The 17,136-nt window shown below is 45.5% G+C and overlaps 1 protein-coding gene across 3 annotated transcripts in view; it reads right to left on the bottom strand.

The window, feature by feature from the left end:
* The window catches only part of LOC121540686 (centrosomal protein of 152 kDa), a 44,094-nt gene that overhangs the window by 13,164 nt on the left and 13,794 nt on the right, over positions 1 to 17,136 (bottom strand). For 2 of the 3 annotated variants that reach the window (XM_041849702.2, XM_041849704.2), the window contains 14 exons: positions 16,965 to 17,135; positions 16,491 to 16,721; positions 16,094 to 16,250; positions 15,796 to 15,936; positions 15,341 to 15,480; positions 10,931 to 11,131; positions 10,474 to 10,621; positions 8,699 to 8,790; positions 7,528 to 7,697; positions 6,911 to 7,079; positions 6,523 to 6,669; positions 5,921 to 6,051; positions 5,509 to 5,637; positions 3,646 to 3,781 (listed from right to left, as the gene is read on the bottom strand). In XM_041849702.2, coding sequence (XP_041705636.2) covers positions 3,646 to 3,781; positions 5,509 to 5,637; positions 5,921 to 6,051; positions 6,523 to 6,669; positions 6,911 to 7,079; positions 7,528 to 7,697; positions 8,699 to 8,790; positions 10,474 to 10,621; positions 10,931 to 11,131; positions 15,341 to 15,480; positions 15,796 to 15,936; positions 16,094 to 16,250; positions 16,491 to 16,721; positions 16,965 to 17,135 — 2,163 coding nt within the window. The remainder of the gene's footprint in view (positions 1 to 3,645; positions 3,782 to 5,508; positions 5,638 to 5,920; positions 6,052 to 6,522; positions 6,670 to 6,910; positions 7,080 to 7,527; positions 7,698 to 8,698; positions 8,791 to 10,473; positions 10,622 to 10,930; positions 11,132 to 15,340; positions 15,481 to 15,795; positions 15,937 to 16,093; positions 16,251 to 16,490; positions 16,722 to 16,964; position 17,136) is intronic. The other variant, XM_041849706.2, reaches the window with a different exon arrangement.

The raw sequence follows: 17,136 nt of genomic DNA, 5'->3' as shown, positions 1-17,136 counted from the left end.
CCCTCTGCACGCGTTCAAACATGCCATGGGTCCGCCTGAGTTTGAATTGCATAGGAGTACGAAACAGGGTTGCCCGCTTTCTCCGAGCCGATTTGCGGTCTCACTAGAACCTCTAGCGCAGGCTGTTAGGGAACATCAGTATGTATGTATGTATGTATGTATGTATGTATGTATGTATGTATGTATGTATGTATGTATGTATGTATGTATGTATGTATGTATGTATGTAGTATGTATGTATGTATGTATGTATGTATGTATGTATGTATGTATGTATGTATGTATGTATGTATGTATGTATGTATGTATGTATGTATGTATGTATGTATGTATGTATGTATGTATGTATGTATGTATATATATATATATATATATATAGCCTATATTAAATCAGAGGAACAACTCATATCTCCCTTCACACTGATTACATTTTGATGTACCTATCTGACATTGCCGACTCTGTTCAAGTCCTTGGCGTCTTTGAAGGATTTGGTTATTTTACGTGCTATTTAATGTCATTAAACGCCACAGACAAAGAAGTCAATTTACCATCATTGCCTGTCTCTTGAATGTCCCGGCTTTACTTACCTGGGCATTACAGATCAGACCCACCCACCCACCCTCATCATTGGTGACAACGTTAGTGCATCCCTCGTTAAAATCCAAGAGAGATTTAAATAATTGGTCCCCCCTGAGTGTCGGTCAAATTGTTTTCGATTCTACCCTGCATCAATAAAAAAAAATGCAACGCTTCCTCTTTCACACCCTCTTAACTTCTTTAAGGACATTGATGCCTTGCTCAGAAACTTAAAATCAGCCTTTCCACTTTAACACGTCCAAAAAAGTTGGGTGGCATTTCTTTGCCCAACTTCAGATATTACTATTGGGCATTCCAGCTGAGAGCTTTTAAAGGAAAAATCCACTCAAAACGACTAATTCCCCTAATTTACACTGTTAAATAACACTAACATGTGAGAACAATATTTTTTGTGAACAAATGTTTCATTTTGTCGTTATAATAAGGTTGGTAGCAACATGTGAAAACAGCTGTGAAAATCTGTTGAAGCTCAAGTTGACTACAAAACCCACAATGCAATGCTCTCTCTATGGGCTGGCTGGCTAGCTGGTTAGTTAGCAAACGTAGCTACACACATTAATACCCAAGACAATATCAGCATGTAACGTAGCTAGTCAGCTGTAAAATCACCTAAACAAACTGAACTATCAATTCAGGAGTCTACAATCTCACCACGTTCAACCTGCAGATCGATGTGCCTCGCAGAGTGGAGTCTAACATTCACAACGGCACCCTGCAATGCACCCTGGACTGAAGAGGCAGACAAATAGGAAAAAATGTGGTGGAGCCTCTGTTCAATGACACAATTCTCGAGGGAGGAATACCGCAAAAATATGATCAATGGCTCATTCGAGAGAAGACATCCTCCCGCGTTATGACGACATCGGCCTGTATGACCTAAAAGTCGTTTTCCTATTAACTTCCAGGGTAGTGAGAGCGGCTTTATCGCAAAGCTACGTCACACCGGCCAAATCTCTGCATGCTTCAACTGCAATAGCTTCTGTAGAATTGCAGGAAATGTGCTTTAAAACTGCACATTTCTCTCTCAGCCTCATGACAAAATGTGTAGAATTGCAGGAAGTTGGCTTTAAAAACAGCAACATTTTGTCACTGCGGCCAACAGGAAGGCCTCTAAAATGTTTGCACCATTGGTCACGCCCACCACCTAAACCCCATTTTTGAAATGATATCTTCAACCAACAGGGTCTTCCATCTTTACAAGATCTGAAGGACACTTATTCTATCCTCGGCTCATAACGGTTTTTCTACCTCAAACTACGTACAGCTATGAAAACCTATGGTGTCCCATGGGATACATGTCCAGGCTCCCAACCCTCATGTAATGTTGATTTCCTCTACCAGAAAGACTGAAATGTTGTCCCTAATTCATAATAAAGTCATCTTCACACAGCGTCAACACTCTCCGCTGTCACAATGATGTGGGAAAGAGACCTGGAGAGCCTCGGTATCGAATGGAATTGGCCCATGTTATGGAACAACATTTTCATTTAAATAAAATAAAATAAAACATTTCCAATCAGCTGATACATAAAAAATTTGCACACAGGACATTTTATTTATTTAATTTTTTCTTATATTTTATATTTATATTATGTACACTGGATAGGTGCAGTGAAATGTGTTGTTTTACAGGGTCAGCCATAGTAGTACGGCGCCCCTGGAGCAAATTAGGTTTAAGTGCCTCGCTCAAGGACTATATATTTTTCACCTTGGAAGGCTCAGGAATTCGAACCAGCAACCTTTCGGTTAATGACCTAACGCTCTACCCGCTAGGCTACCTGCTGCTCCGGAGCGTAGATTTAAACTGAAGCTTGCGGACAATGATCAACGTAATAAATGCTCCTTTTCTGTTATAGGAAACTACATGCATATGTTTTGGCACTGTATAACTGTTGAAGCTCTTTGGAAATATATATGTTGTTGTTGACGTCTTAGGAAAAGTTCTCAATAAGATATTTCATGCTCTTTGGTTACAGTCCAAACTTCTACGTCTTTTCAAGAAAAGCTAATAATCTTAGCAGCTTCAACAACTGGTTCAAAAGCTGGTTTGAACCGAATAATGCACTGTGCTAACGTTATAATAATAATAATAATAATAATAATAATAATAATAATAATAATAATGCCATTTAGCAGACGTTCAACGACATATGTATAGTAGAAAGATCAACTGCCAAAACGAATGGAGCTAGCATTGAGACACTAACCAACTGGTCCAAGTCTATCACGTACCCCCAGAACGTGATGTAGGACACTTAAGCAATAAGGCACCTCGGGGGTTTGTGGTATATGGCCAATATACCACGGCTAAGGGCTGTTCTTACGCACGACGCAACCGGAGTGCCTGGATACAGCCCTTAACCGTGGTATATTGGCCATATAGCCACAAACCCCAGAGGTGCCTTATTGCCATTATAAAACTGGTTACCAACATAATCAGAGCAGTAAAAATAAATATTTTGTCATACCCGTGGTATACGGTCTGATATACCACGGCTGTCAGCCAATCAGCATTCAGGGCTCGAACCACCTACTTTAGGATGTTTGGCTGCTATTATAGGCCACTGTCCGTATGTTTGGTCATTACATGTGTCTGTTCTGTGTTTCCCTGACTCTTCATTTATTTGTTAGTTGTTTTCTTCCTCTTGTTCAGTGTGGTCGCTCCCCTGAAGACTTCTTATTTGTCTTATATAGAAAATAAATAAAAATTATAGTTCACAGAAATAAAAAGGCATTCTCTGCACCAGTGTTCCTTGCCCGTTTCCAGACCTGTTTTAGCTCTACAGCCAACTCCACATGACAACAAACACAGGAGTAGACAAGACAACACAACAACAAGACAACAACAAACACAAGACAACACAACACAACTAGTTCTGGGACGAGGCTATTGTTCATATAGCATGTAGAGCATGGCGCTTGCAAACCCAGGGTTGTGGGTTCGATTCCCACGGGGGGCCAGTATGAAAAATGTATGCACGCACTGAATAAGAGCGTCTGCTAAATGACTAAAATGTAAATGTAAGTGTGTGTACTAGACTATATACCTCCTTCTGTCTCCTTTCCTCCTCCTCTTCCATTCTTCCCTGCAGGTTTTCCTCCAGCCTGTCTTTCTCCTTGCAGAGTGAGATGTAACACTCCTGTACTGCCACCATCTCCCCATTCGCCTCACACAGCTTGGCTCTGTCCAGAGAAGAAAGGATGTCACTGTAGATGAGGTTATACAGGAGACCTCAAACTGTTCCTGACGTAGTTTGAGAGAGCAGAGTATGGTTTATCTGCCGCATAGCAGACACTTTCACTCAAGGCGGCGACAGGCAGCGACCTACAGGCGGCAGGTAGCGACCTACAGGCGACAGGTAGCGACCTACAGGCGGCAGGTAGCGACCTACAGGCGGCAGGTAGCGACAGGTAGCGACCTACAGGCGGCAGGTAGCGATCTACAGGCGACAGGTAGCGACCTACAGGCGGCAGGTAGCGACCTACAGGCGACAGGTAGCGACCTACAGGCGGCAGGTAGCGACCTACAGGCGGCAGGTAGCGACCTACAGGCGGCAGGTAGCGACCTACAGGCGACAGGTAGCGACCTACAGGCGACAGGTAGCGACAGGTAGCGACCTACAGGCGAAAGGTAGCGACCTACAGGTAGCGACCTACAGGTAGCGACCTACAGGTAGCGACCTACAGGCGGCAGGTAGCGACCTACAGGCGACAGGTAGCGACCTACAGGCGACAGGTAGCGACCTACAGGCGGCAGGTAGCGACCTACAGGCGACAGGTAGCGACCTACAGGCGACAGGTAGCGACCTACAGGCGGCAGGTAGCGACCTACAGGCGGCAGGTAGCGACCTACAGGCGACAGGTAGCGACCTACAGGCGGCAGGCAGCGACCTACAGGGGGCAGGTAGCGACCTACAGGCGGCAGGTAGCGACCTACAGGCGGCAGGTAGCGACCACAGGCGGCAGGTAGCGACCTACAGGCGGCAGGTAGCGACCTACAGGGCAGGTAGCGACCTACAGGCGGCAGGTAGCGACCTACAGGCGGCAGGCAGCGACCTACAGGCGGCAGGTAGCGACCTACAGGCGACAGGTAGCGACCTACAGGGGGCAGGTAGCGACCTACAGGCGACAGGTAGCGACCTACAGGGGGCAGGTAGCGACCTACAGGGGGCAGGTAGCGACCTACAGGCGGCAGGTAGCGACCTACAGGCGACAGGTAGCGACCTACAGGCGACAGGTAGCGACCTACAGGCGACAGGTAGCCAAGTGGTTAAGAGCGAAAGGTCGACGGTTCGACTCCCCAAGCTGACTAGGTGAAAAAATCTGTTGACGTGCCCACGAGCAAGTCACTTAACCCCAATTGCTCCTGTAAGTCGCTCTGAATAAGAGCGTCTGATAAATGACTAAAATGTACGCATGTGATCCCTGCGAGAATTGGACCCCAGGGCCAAGCTCTTAGCAACAGCAGCCCCAGGGCCAAGCTCTTAGCAACAGCAGCCCCAGGGCCAAGCTCTTAGCAACAGCAGCCCCAGGGCCAAGCTCTTAGCAACAGCAGCCCCAGGGCCAAGCTCTTAGCAACAGCAGCCCCAGGGCCAAGCTCTTAGCAACAGCAGCCCCAGGGCCAAGCTCTTAGCAACAGCAGCCCCAGGGCCAAGCTCTTAGCAACAGCAGCCCCAGGGCCAAGCTCTTAGCAACAGCAGCCCCAGGGCCAAGCTCTTAGCAACAGCAGCCCCAGGGCCAAGCTCTTAGCAACAGCAGCCCCAGGGCCAAGCTCTTAGCAACAGCAGCCCCAGGGCCAAGCTCTTAGCAACAGCAGCCCCAGGGCCAAGCTCTTAGCAACAGCAGCCCCAGGGCCAAGCTCTTAGCAACAGCAGCCCCAGGGCCAAGCTCTTAGCAACAGCAGCCCTTACTGTAGCTGTTGTATCTGCAGCTGGTGGTCTGCTGTGATGTCATCCATCTGTGCTGTGTGTTCCAGGGCCAGTTCAGAACGAACACGGTTCACTACGTCATCTCTGAACTGCTGCTGGGTCCGCTCATACCTGGACAACACACACATCAGTACAGTGGTAACGCAATGAGTCATTACACACCCGCACAGTCACTTATTTTCCCATGTGATGACTTGTATCCATTAGGAAATTAGCTGTGTCATACAGTGCACACCAGCTATAGAGATAAAACTATACTCTCTCTAGGATGCCAAGACACAGATATACACTTATCTGACATGCAGCACATCAGAAGTATTCCACAGTGCAAGAGTCAGATGTCAACGTTAGACGTGCAGTTTTCACGTGGACAGCCACAACACCCCAGGCTGACCTCTGGGCAGCCTCCTGCTTCTCCTGGTCCAGCTCCTGGATCATCTCTCTCATCTTGGTACACAGCTCAGAGTTAGCCCCCTTCACCTTCTCCTCACTCTGCTTCAGCTCCACGTTCCTCTTCTCTAGGGTCTGGGAGGGAGGGAGGGAGGGAGGGACAGAGACAGAGACAGAGACAGAGACAGAGACAGAGAGACAGAAAAACAACTGTGAGAATGTAACACTGAGGTGTGTGCTGGAAAGAGCGGTTGATGGATCATCATCATAATAATAATAAATAGTAGTAATAATAATAATATGCCATTTAGAAAACACTTTTATCCAAAGCGACTTACAGTCATGCGGGCATAAAACATTTTTACATATGGTTGGTCCCGGGAATCGAACCCACTATCCTGATCTTGCAAAAGCACCATCCTCTACCAACTGAGCTATCATGTATTGGGACTTCAGTTCAACAGAGACACCCTCTTCACACTACCGTGTCAAACCAGAACGAAACTTTTTTGGCTCGTCATAGATTGGTTTAGCTCAGCTTGGTGCAGCTCAATAGTGTGAAAAGCTTTCGAGACTTGTTATCAAATGATAAATTCAGCTGCCAACCTCAAGGCGTTCTTGTAGGCGCTGCCTGTCCTCCTGCAGTCTGGACAACTCTTTCTGGGAAGCTACATCTGGATGCGTGTCCATTGGTCTGGTTTCTGCGGTGTTGCTGGTCTGGTCCTGGTCTAACTGGGTCTGTAGCTGGTCCACCTGCAGGGACGGGATCCAGACAAGAAAGAAAATAGGACAAAATAAGAGAGAAAACAGGACTTTTGGCGATGGGATATGTGAGTTTTAATTATACACAAATCGAGGATGAATCCAAATAGTGGGAATGATTTTAATTTCACGTTTATTTAACCAGGAAACAGCCTTGAGCTTAGAAACCTATTTTGCAAGGGCGATCTGAAATTCCTCGGGGGAAAAAAATAAAATAATGTCCATCACTAACTCGTCCCTGTGAGTCCCATAGCTGGTCCTGTAGCTGGCTGATCCTCTGCCTCTTCCCCTTCAGACTGGCCAGACAGCGCTGGAGCTCGGCCCTCAGCTCCCTCACAGCCCCTTCCTCCTTCTCTCTGGGCAGCTTGGGGTTGGGCTCAGACACCTCCACCAGAGGAGTACTGCCGGGCAGAAGGAGAACATGGTAAAACACAGCTGAGAACTTTATACATGTGCCACGTAGGTAGACGCTTTTATCCGAATCAACTTACAGACAGTTCAGACAGTGCATACATTTGTATTATGTTTGGTCCTTGCGGGATCTGAACCCCCGACTCTGGCGTCGCAAGCGCCATGCTCTACCAACTGAGCCGTACGGGACCACTAATAATACACATTTAAAAAAGTTTCTTAACAGATAAAACTGGAGTTCCGGAGCTTATAAACTGAACAGTGTTGGGGGTCAATTCCATTTCAATGTAGGAAATAAAACGGACATTTTAACTCCTCATTCAGTTTACTTTCTGAATTTGACTGAACTGAAATAAAATTGACACCAACCCTGATACTAAGTGGATACTTCAAGTTCACGTCTAAAAAGGTACAACATTCAATTGTTCCATTGCGTACCTGTGAAGTCGTCCGTTCTTCCAGTTAGTCTTCTTGATCCCCAGGTCTACATAGGAGTCAGACAGCTGCTTCTCCCAGAGATCTCCTCCGTTCACCTCAACAGAGATGACTCCATGTTTCACTGCAGACTCATACAGACAGATCTGCTCCTTCAGCTCAGACAACTCCTCCTGAGATGGAGAAAAAAGTGACATAACATTATAACCGCTATAATAAGGCATTATAAAGGCTTATAACAGGTATTAAAGGCTTATACCAGGTATTAAAGGCTTATAACATGTATTAAAGGCTTATACCAGGTATTAAAGGCTTATAACAGGTATTAAAGGCTTATAACAGGTATTAAAGGCTTATAACAGGTATTAAAGGCTTATAACAGGTATTAAAGGCTTATACCAGGTATTAAAGGCTTATAACAGGTATTAAAGGCTTATAACAGGTATTAAAGGCTTATAAACAGGTATTAAAGGCTGATCTGCTCCGTCAGCTCAGACAGCTTCTCCTATAGAAACCAAGAGGTAAGAGAGACGTGTTATAACCACTAAAGCATTATAAAAGGCTCATGAATGCTTATAAACAGGTATTAAAGGATTATAACAGGTATTAAAGGCTTATAACAGGTATTAAAGGCTTATAAACAGGTATTAAAGGCTTATAAACAGGTCTTAAACGCTTATAACAGGTATTAAAGGCTTATAAACAAGTATTAAAGGCGTATAACAGGTATTAAAGGCTTATAACAGGTATTAAAGGCTTATAACAGGTATTAAAGGCTTATAACAGGTATTAAAGGCTTATAAACAGGTATTAAAGGCTTATAACAGGTATTAAAGGCTTATAAACAGGTATTAAAGGCTTATAAACAGGTATTAAAGGCTTATAACAGGTATTAAAGGCTTATAACAGGTATTAAAGGCTTATAAACAGGTATTAAAGGCTTATAAACTGGTATTAAAGGTCGATCTGATCCTTCAGAAGAGCGGTTTAACATGATGCACATTTTCCTTTCATTACATTCTTACGTTTACATTATTTCGTTACATTTCTTTAACTCGACAAAGTGCACTTCTGCATAGAAACAACAAAAGTGTTTTTTTGTGATACACATTTGACTATTCATTATCAACATCTACATTTCTGGATGCAAATCAAAAAGGACCTAAGAGAATACCTGCAAGGCTTTGTTCATGTTGTCACTCCTGGTCTTGGCTGACTGAGTCTGCTGTAGTTTCATTTGCAGCTGGCCCATCTCCTGGACTGAACCTGAGCAATAAAACAGGTGACGGAGAGGGGGAGGCTTCAATAAAAACAGGTGACGGACAGAGGGGGCTTCAATAAACAGGTGACGGACAGAGAGGGCTTCAATAAAACAGGTGATGGACAGAGAGGGCTTCAATAAAACAGGTGATGGACAGAGGGGGCTTCAATAAAACAGGTGATTGACAGAGGGGGCTTCAATAAACAGGTGATTGACAGAGGGGGCTTCAATAAACAGGTGATGGACAGAGGGGGCTTCAATAAAACAGGTGATGGACAGAGAGGGCTTCAATAAAACAGGTGACGGACAGAGGGGGCTTCAATAAAACAGGTGATGGACAGAGAGGGCTTCAATAAAACAGATGATGGACAGAGGGGGCTTCAATAAAACAGGTGATGGACAGAGAGGGCTTCAATAAAACAGGTGACGGACAGAGGGGGCTTCAATAAAACAGGTGATGGACAGAGAGGGCTTCAATAAAACAGGTGATGGACAGAGGGGGGCTTCAATAAACAGGTGATTGACAGAGGGGGCTTCAATAAACAGGTGATTGACAGAGGGGGCTTCAATAAACAGGTGATGGACAGAGGGGGCTTCAATAAAACAGGTGATGGACAGAGGGGGCTTCAATAAAACAGGTGATGGACAGAGAGGGCTTCAATAAACAGGTGATGGACAGAGAGGGCTTCAATAAAACAGGTGATGGACAGAGAGGGCTTCAATAAAACAGATGATGGACAGAGGGGGCTTCAATAAAACAGGTGATGGACAGAGAGGGCTTCAATAAAACAGGTGACGGACAGAGGGGGCTTCAATAAAACAGGTGATGGACAGAGAGGGCTTCAATAAAACAGATGATGGACAGAGGGGGCTTCAATAAAACAGGTGATGGACAGAGAGGGCTTCAATAAAACAGGTGACGGACAGAGGGGGCTTCAATAAAACAGGTGACGGACAGAGAGGGCTTCAATAAAACAGGTGATGGACAGAGGGGGGCTTCAATAAACAGGTGATTGACAGAGGGGGCTTCAATAAACAGGTGATTGACAGAGGGGGCTTCAATAAACAGGTGATGGACAGAGGGGGCTTCAATAAAACAGGTGATGGACAGAGAGGGCTTCAATAAACAGGTGATGGACAGAGGGGGCTTCAATAAAACAGGTGATGGACAGAGGGGGCTTCAATAAAACAGGTGATGGACAGAGAGGGCTTCAATAAACAGGTGATGGACAGAGAGGGCTTCAATAAAACAGGTGATGGACAGAGGGGGGCTTCAATAAAACAGGTGATGGACAGAGGGGGCTTCAATAAAACAGGTGATGGACAGAGAGGGCTTCAATAAAACAGGTGATTGACAGAGGGGGCTTCAATAAACAGGTGATGGACAGAGGGGGCTTCAATAAACAGGTGACGGACAGAGGGGGCTTCAATAAAACAGATGATGGACAGAGGGGGCTTCAACATTTCCCATGTTGGTGACAGCACTCACACAAACACGGAGCAGTTTGGACAGCACAAACATACACACGGACAGACACAGACGGACACACGCGGACACAGACGGACACAGACGGACACGGACGGACACAGACGGACACAGACGGACACGGACGGACACAGACGGACACAGGCGGACACAGACGGACACAGACGGACACAGGCGGACACAGGCGGACACGGACACACACCAGTCTGTAGCAGTTTGGCACACTGCTGTTGGCTCTTCTCTAGATGCTGTGTGAGGGTGTTGATGACTCCTGCTCTCTCCACCTGCTCCTCCTCTCTCCGTCTAGCCTGCTGCCTCACCTGATCACGCAGACACTGGACCACCTCCGCCTGGAACATACCACAGCAACTACAGTGGTTAGTATGGGATTCACTGACAGCAATGTGACAACTCTCAGGTTCACAGTCTATCGTGACCAGAGAGCACCCAGGACCAATACAGCAAATTTCACGATGGATTAATTTAAAGCCTGCGGTTATAATGCATTCATTACATTGTCATAAGCATGTATGAACCTCTTACAATGTCTCATTAGCTCAAAATAGTCAAGATAGTCAAGAGTGATACCAAGAACAAACGATAAGTGATAATGTTTACTGGTTAATATGACGACAACATCAATTCCACTGGGTCCTGACCTGTTCTTCCAGGGCCTGAGTGCAGGCGTCCAGTCTCTGCTGTAACACCAACAGCTTGGCGTCATGCTGCTCTCTGACCACAGTCAGGTCTCTGTCGTGTTGCTCTCTGGCTCTGGACAGACTGTCTGACCGACACAGTTCCATCATCTGCTGCTGCATGCTGTCCACTGCTGCCTCCGCCACATGCTGCTTTTTAGTGTTCTAGAGGGAGAGAGACAGACACACACACACACACTATTTGTATTCTGCAGGCTTACAGTGGGGGAAAAAAGTATTTAGTCAGCCACCAATTGTGCAAGTTCTCCCACTTAAAAAGATGAGAGAGGCCTGTAATTTTCATCATAGGTACACGTCAACTATGACAGACAAAATGAGAAAAAGAAATCCAGAAAATCACATTGTAGGATTTTTAATGAATTTATTTGCAAATTATGGTGGAAAATAAGTATTTGGTCACCTACAAACAAGCAAGATTTCTGGCTCTCACAGACCTGTAACTTCTTCTTTAAGAGGCTCCTCTGTCCTCCACTCGTTACCTGTATTAATGGCACCTGTTTGAACTTGTTATCAGTATAAAAGACACCTGTCCACAACCTCAAACAGTCACACTCCAAACTCCACTATGGCCAAGACCAAAGAGCTGTCAAAGGACACCAGAAACAAAATTGTAGACCTGCACCAGGTTGGGAAGACTGAATCTGCAATAGGTAAGCAGCTTGGATTGAAGAAATCAACTGTGGGAGCAATTATTAGGAAATGGAAGACATACAAGACCACTGATAATCTCCCTCGATCTGGGGCTCCACGCAAGATACATATGGTGTATGTAGTCATTCAAAAATTATGTTAAACACTATTATTGCACACAGAGTGAGTCCATGCAACTTCCTATGTGACTTGTTAAGCACATTTTTACTCCTGAACTTATTTAGGCTTGCCATAAAAAAAGGGGTTGAATACTCAAGACATTTCAGCTTTTAATTACTTTGAAAAAATGTTTTTTTTTTAAAACACTGACATTATGGTGTATTGAGTGTACACCATACTCAATTTTAAATTTGGCCCGTAACACAATAAAACTTGGAAAAAGTCAAGTGAAAACCTACAGGAGGTTAGCTCTCCAGGAACGGGGTCAGAGTGAAAACCTACAGGAGGGTAGCTCTCCAGGAACGGGGTCGGAGTGAAAACCTACAGGAGGGTAGCTCTCCAGGAACAGGGTTGGAGTGAAAACCTACAGGAGGGTAGCTCTCCAGGAACAGGGTTGGAGTGAAAACCTACAGGAGGGTAGCTCTCCAGGAACAGGGTTGGAACACCCTGGTCTACAACTGTTGCGGTGACCGTATTACTGCCACAACGGAAGTCATGAGTCATGACTGCTGTCAAATTCCACATGACCGTTGAGTCATGATAATCTCCCCTTTTGCACTCTGGACATGCGTTGGTAGTACTCAACTCACTTAAGACCATCAGGTCGCTAACTGCCTGGTACTCAGGGCTCTATTGTCCCTCTAACCATCAGGTCGCTAACTGCCTGGTACTCAGGGCTCTATTGTTCCTCTAACCATCAGGTCGCTAACTGCCTGGTACTCAGGGCTCTATTGTTCCTCTAACCATCAGGGCGCCAACTGCCTGGTACTCAGGGCTCTATTGTTCCTCTAACCATCAGGGCTCTAACTGCCTGGTACTCAGGGCTCTATTGTTCCTCTAACCATCAGGTCGCCAACTGCCTGGTACTCAGGGCTCCATTGTTCCTCTAACCATCAGGTCGCTAACTGCCTGGTACTCAGGGCTCCATTGTTCCTCTACTTCCACTTCAAATGTGTACATGACACTGCAACAAAATTTCCCCATGGGGACAATAAAGTAAGTAAGTAAGTACTCAGGGCTCTATTGTCCCTCTAACCATCAGGTCGCCAACTGCCTGGTACTCAGGGCTCTATTGGCCCTCTAACCATCAGGTCGCTAACTGCCTGGTACTCAGGGCTCCATTGTCCCTCTAACCACTCTGACGTCAATGCAAATGCAATCGAAAACCACATCAAACACTTATCATCAAAACAGTATCATGCTTTTAAAAGTCACCGTTAGGCTACATTGTTTGACCTCACTGTGATTGATCAATTTGAAAGAAAAAAAAAAAAGTTCAACAGGTTGAAACTGAGTGGAAAACATGGATGTTGTTTAAAAACTAAAACAACAAAATGGACAGCGCTTTCTAAGGTGATGATTCATTTTAAAACATTTAAGACGTTGCATGTAGAACATCCATATGCATATTAGAGCTTATGAATATTCATAGGCCAAGTAAAAAATAAAAATATTTAAAATAATGATTGTGTCGTTATACAATGCAATAGCCTACCGCATATTACGCACGACAGAAAAACATTAAAGAAAACATAGATTCAAGACGTTTTTGATACTGTATTAGTATGCATAATGGATGGCCTGGTTACCTTATGCTACGCTCCAAAATGTCTATCCATGAGTCTGGGAGAGAACGTATCGGCCTAGGCGATGCTGTTGGTTCATTGATTGTGCAGGGCTGCTTACAGTTAGCCTACAATCGTGAATTTGTATTTGATTGTAAATAGCTTAGTAATAGGGCATTTTTGTATATTTTCATAATAAAAAATAATGTAAAAAAATCGGCTGACACATTACCTTTTAGCTACAGAATCTCACCACCGTGCGTTTCCATCTCCTCCGCTCTCCCTTTCATTTCATTCTTGGGTAAGCAGAGATAGGGCCTGTCATCAGTTTAAATAAATATGTTTCGTTGTGAAAACATGTTACCGAACAGATTTCACTTGGTTTCCCAAATTAAACACTGGGTAGCAGCAGGAACAGGGTTGGAGAGCCAAAAGGCATACAGAGTTTGGGCGGAATATAATCACCTGTAGCGCAGCGAGAGGCTGCTCCTCAAACAGTGGTTGAGATAAGTGTTCTTATAAGCCCAGACATTTCTATATGCGATCCCGTGTGAAAGTAGAGTTTTAAATGGTTGCCACAAAAAAGAAGAGGATCCCAGCTGCTACTATAATGATTTCTCAGCTGCTTCGCTATAAAACCGGAGTAGCCTACCCAGCTCTCAGTAATTTGCCTCGGTCCTGACTCGTCTCCCAGTTCCTGCCGCTGAAAAACATCCCCACAGCATGATGCTGCCACCACCATGCTTCACCATAGGGATGGTGCCAGGTGTCCTCCAGACGTGACGCTTGGCATTCAGGCCAAAGAGTTCAATCTTGGTTTCATCAGACCAGAGAATCTTGTTTCTCATGGTCTGAGAGTCCTTTAGGTGCCTTTTGGCAAACTCCAAGCGGGTTGTCGTGCCGTTTACTAAGGAGTGGCTTCCGTCTGGCCACTCTACCATAAAGGCCTGATTGGTGGAGTGCTGCAGAGATGGTTGTCCTTCTGGAAGTTTCTCCCATCTCCACAGAGGAACTATGTAGCTCTGTCAGAGTGACCATCGGATTCTTGGTCACCTCCCTGACCAAGGCCCTTCTCCCCCGATTGCTCAGTTTGGCCGGGCGGCCAGCTCTAGGAAGAGTCTTGGTGGTTCCAAACATCTTCCATTTAAGAATGATGGAGGCCACTGTGTTCTTGGGGACCTTCAATCCTGCAGAAATGTTTCGGTAGCCTTCCCCAGATCTGTGCCTCGACACAATCCTGTCTCGGAGCTCTACGGACAATTCCTTCGACCTCATGGCTTGGTTTTTGCTCTGATATGCACTGTCAACTGTATAGACAGGTGTGGACCCTATATAGACAGGTGTGTGCCTTTCCAAATCATGTCCTATCAATTTAATTTACCAGAGATGGACACCAATCAAGTTGTAAAAACATCTCAAGGATGATCAATGGAAACAGGATGCACCTGAGCTCAATTTCAAGTCTCATAGCAAAGGGTCTGAATACTTATGCAGATAAGGTATTTCTGTTTTTTTATACATTTTGAAAAACTTCTAAGAACCTGTTTTCGCTTCGTCATTATGGGGTATTGCGAGTAGATTGCTGAGGAAATGTTCTTATTTAATCCATTTTAGAATAAGGCTGTAACGTAACAAAATGTGGAAAAAGTCAAGAGGTCTGAATACTTTCCGAAGGCACTCTAAATAACAGATTTGTTGCGATTGTGTATATTATAGTGCACATCAGTGGCTTGTATGCATGGGGGCCTGGAGATGCTAAACGTGTTTCTGTTAATTAACGGTCAATTGCCGTGAGACCGGCAGTAATCCGCATGACAATAACTGGCTGACAAAACGTCATGACCACCGCCACAGCCCTAGGACAACGTTCCAATCCAACCGACTAGAATTTGAATACAAGTCTCCCATCAAGCGCAGGGTGTTCTACAACCCCAAAATCCATTATCGTCATGGTAACGTCAACTGACATAAACCGTACCTCATGATCTCGGTCAGTGAGCGCCTGAACCCGCAGCTCCAGGGACTTAACGCTAGTCTGCAGTAGCACCTCTCTCTCCTTGGCCTCCTCCGTCACTCTGTTGGACTCCGTCAGACTCACCACTAGACCCTCCTTCTCATCTGGGGGGGGGGAGAGGAACATCTAGCTATTCATGTGTAACAGAGTGCATTCGGTTCTGCCATGAGATGGGCTGGAACTCACAACCATCTGCCCCAAAAAAACACACCACTCAAAGCTAACCCTCTTAGCCAACAGAGCAAGAGACTAGTCCGTCAATCCGTGAGTGTCAGTTGGCTTTAGGTTTCAGATCTAAGGGAAGGTGAATGTCACCAGCCAACATGTTATGGGTGAGTTTTCACTTCCACTACACATGCGCATGACAGTTCATGAAGTGGGACAGTAGACTAGCATATGGTTTCCCAGTATCCACATACCTCTCACGATGGCAAACTGATGCTCCAGGTATCTCATGTTGCGTCTTGAATCCTCCAGTTTCTGCTCCAGGTCTTCGATCTGTCTCAAGTGGGCCTTGTTCAGGATCTGGAGCTGGGCCAGCTGCTGAGCGTCTGCAGTACCTGGGACACGTGGAACAAAAAAAGGAGGATGAATTTCCTACCTTATCAATAAAACATCAAATAAGCAAGCCATGAAGAACAACAACAATAACAACATAACTGGTCAAATTAGAAGAAGATCATGAACATCCAACCAAGACAATGTGAAAAGACTCACTCTGTGCTGAGTCCAGGAAGTCTCTCTGCAGCTGGTCATAGTGGTCGTCAAGGTGCTGGTGAGGGACCTCGGAGTTGAACATCTTGGTCTGGCTAGCAGGCTGGTAGGGGTTGTAGCTGGCCTTATAATGGTCTCCTGATCCGCCACTGTCAAAGTTCTACAGGAGGACAACATAACAACGGTGAGACAATAAATCAATTTGATCATCAGCCCAGAGACTATCGAATAATGATTGATGATATCAATGCATTATTATTACTGGTAACAAGATTCTAATTGAGTTTAATGCCAGATTTCTTACAGTCACATTACTGTCCATAAAAACATGAAAAAAACAACAACATCTACTCTCATCAAAATCTTGTTGAAGTAAAATATAAAATATGACCCCACTCACTTGGACGTGCTTCCTGGTGTTGTTCTGATCCCCACCGGCGTAGCTCTCCTCGTCCCTCTGTCCCCCCCCCACTACTTGGTACTCCACCCCAGGGAGAACAGCGCCACGTGGGTACAGCTCATCTCCATACCCCGCCTCCTCCGTGGAGAAATCAGGACCGGCTGCTGCAGACTGCTCGGTACCCACGCTGGTGTACGTGTAACCTTCACCATGGCTATAATGTTGGTGCTCCTGTTCGGAGGGGAGATGAAGTTGTTGTTAAAACCCATGTGACTTGAGTTGCAACCAAAAATCATAAGGGCTGCATTGGAAGAGAATAGTCACGTCTCTCGCTCATAATTTTAAAAAACCTTGGGGCCGGTTTCCCAGACACAGATCAAGCCTAAGAAGCACTTTCAATGGAGAATATCCTTTTGAGTCCAGGACTAGGCTTGATGTTTTATTAGGCCATTTCGAGTTAAAAACATGACGTACATGCTGGTACTCAGTCAGTCCTCGCTGGTTCCAGGCCTTAGGCTGGGGTATAGGAGGGTGGCCCTGTTGGGGGACACTGGCATGGTTAGCATGGCTGTTGATCTGCCCAACCCCAGCAACCTCTTCGTAGGGGTACTCATGGTAGGAGCCGTGGTCATATTCCTCATTGTTC

This window comes from Coregonus clupeaformis, chromosome 26 (genome assembly GCF_020615455.1).
Source record: "Coregonus clupeaformis isolate EN_2021a chromosome 26, ASM2061545v1, whole genome shotgun sequence".
Lineage (NCBI taxonomy): Eukaryota > Metazoa > Chordata > Actinopteri > Salmoniformes > Salmonidae > Coregonus > Coregonus clupeaformis.
This window is presented reverse-complemented; position numbering and strand designations above follow the sequence as displayed.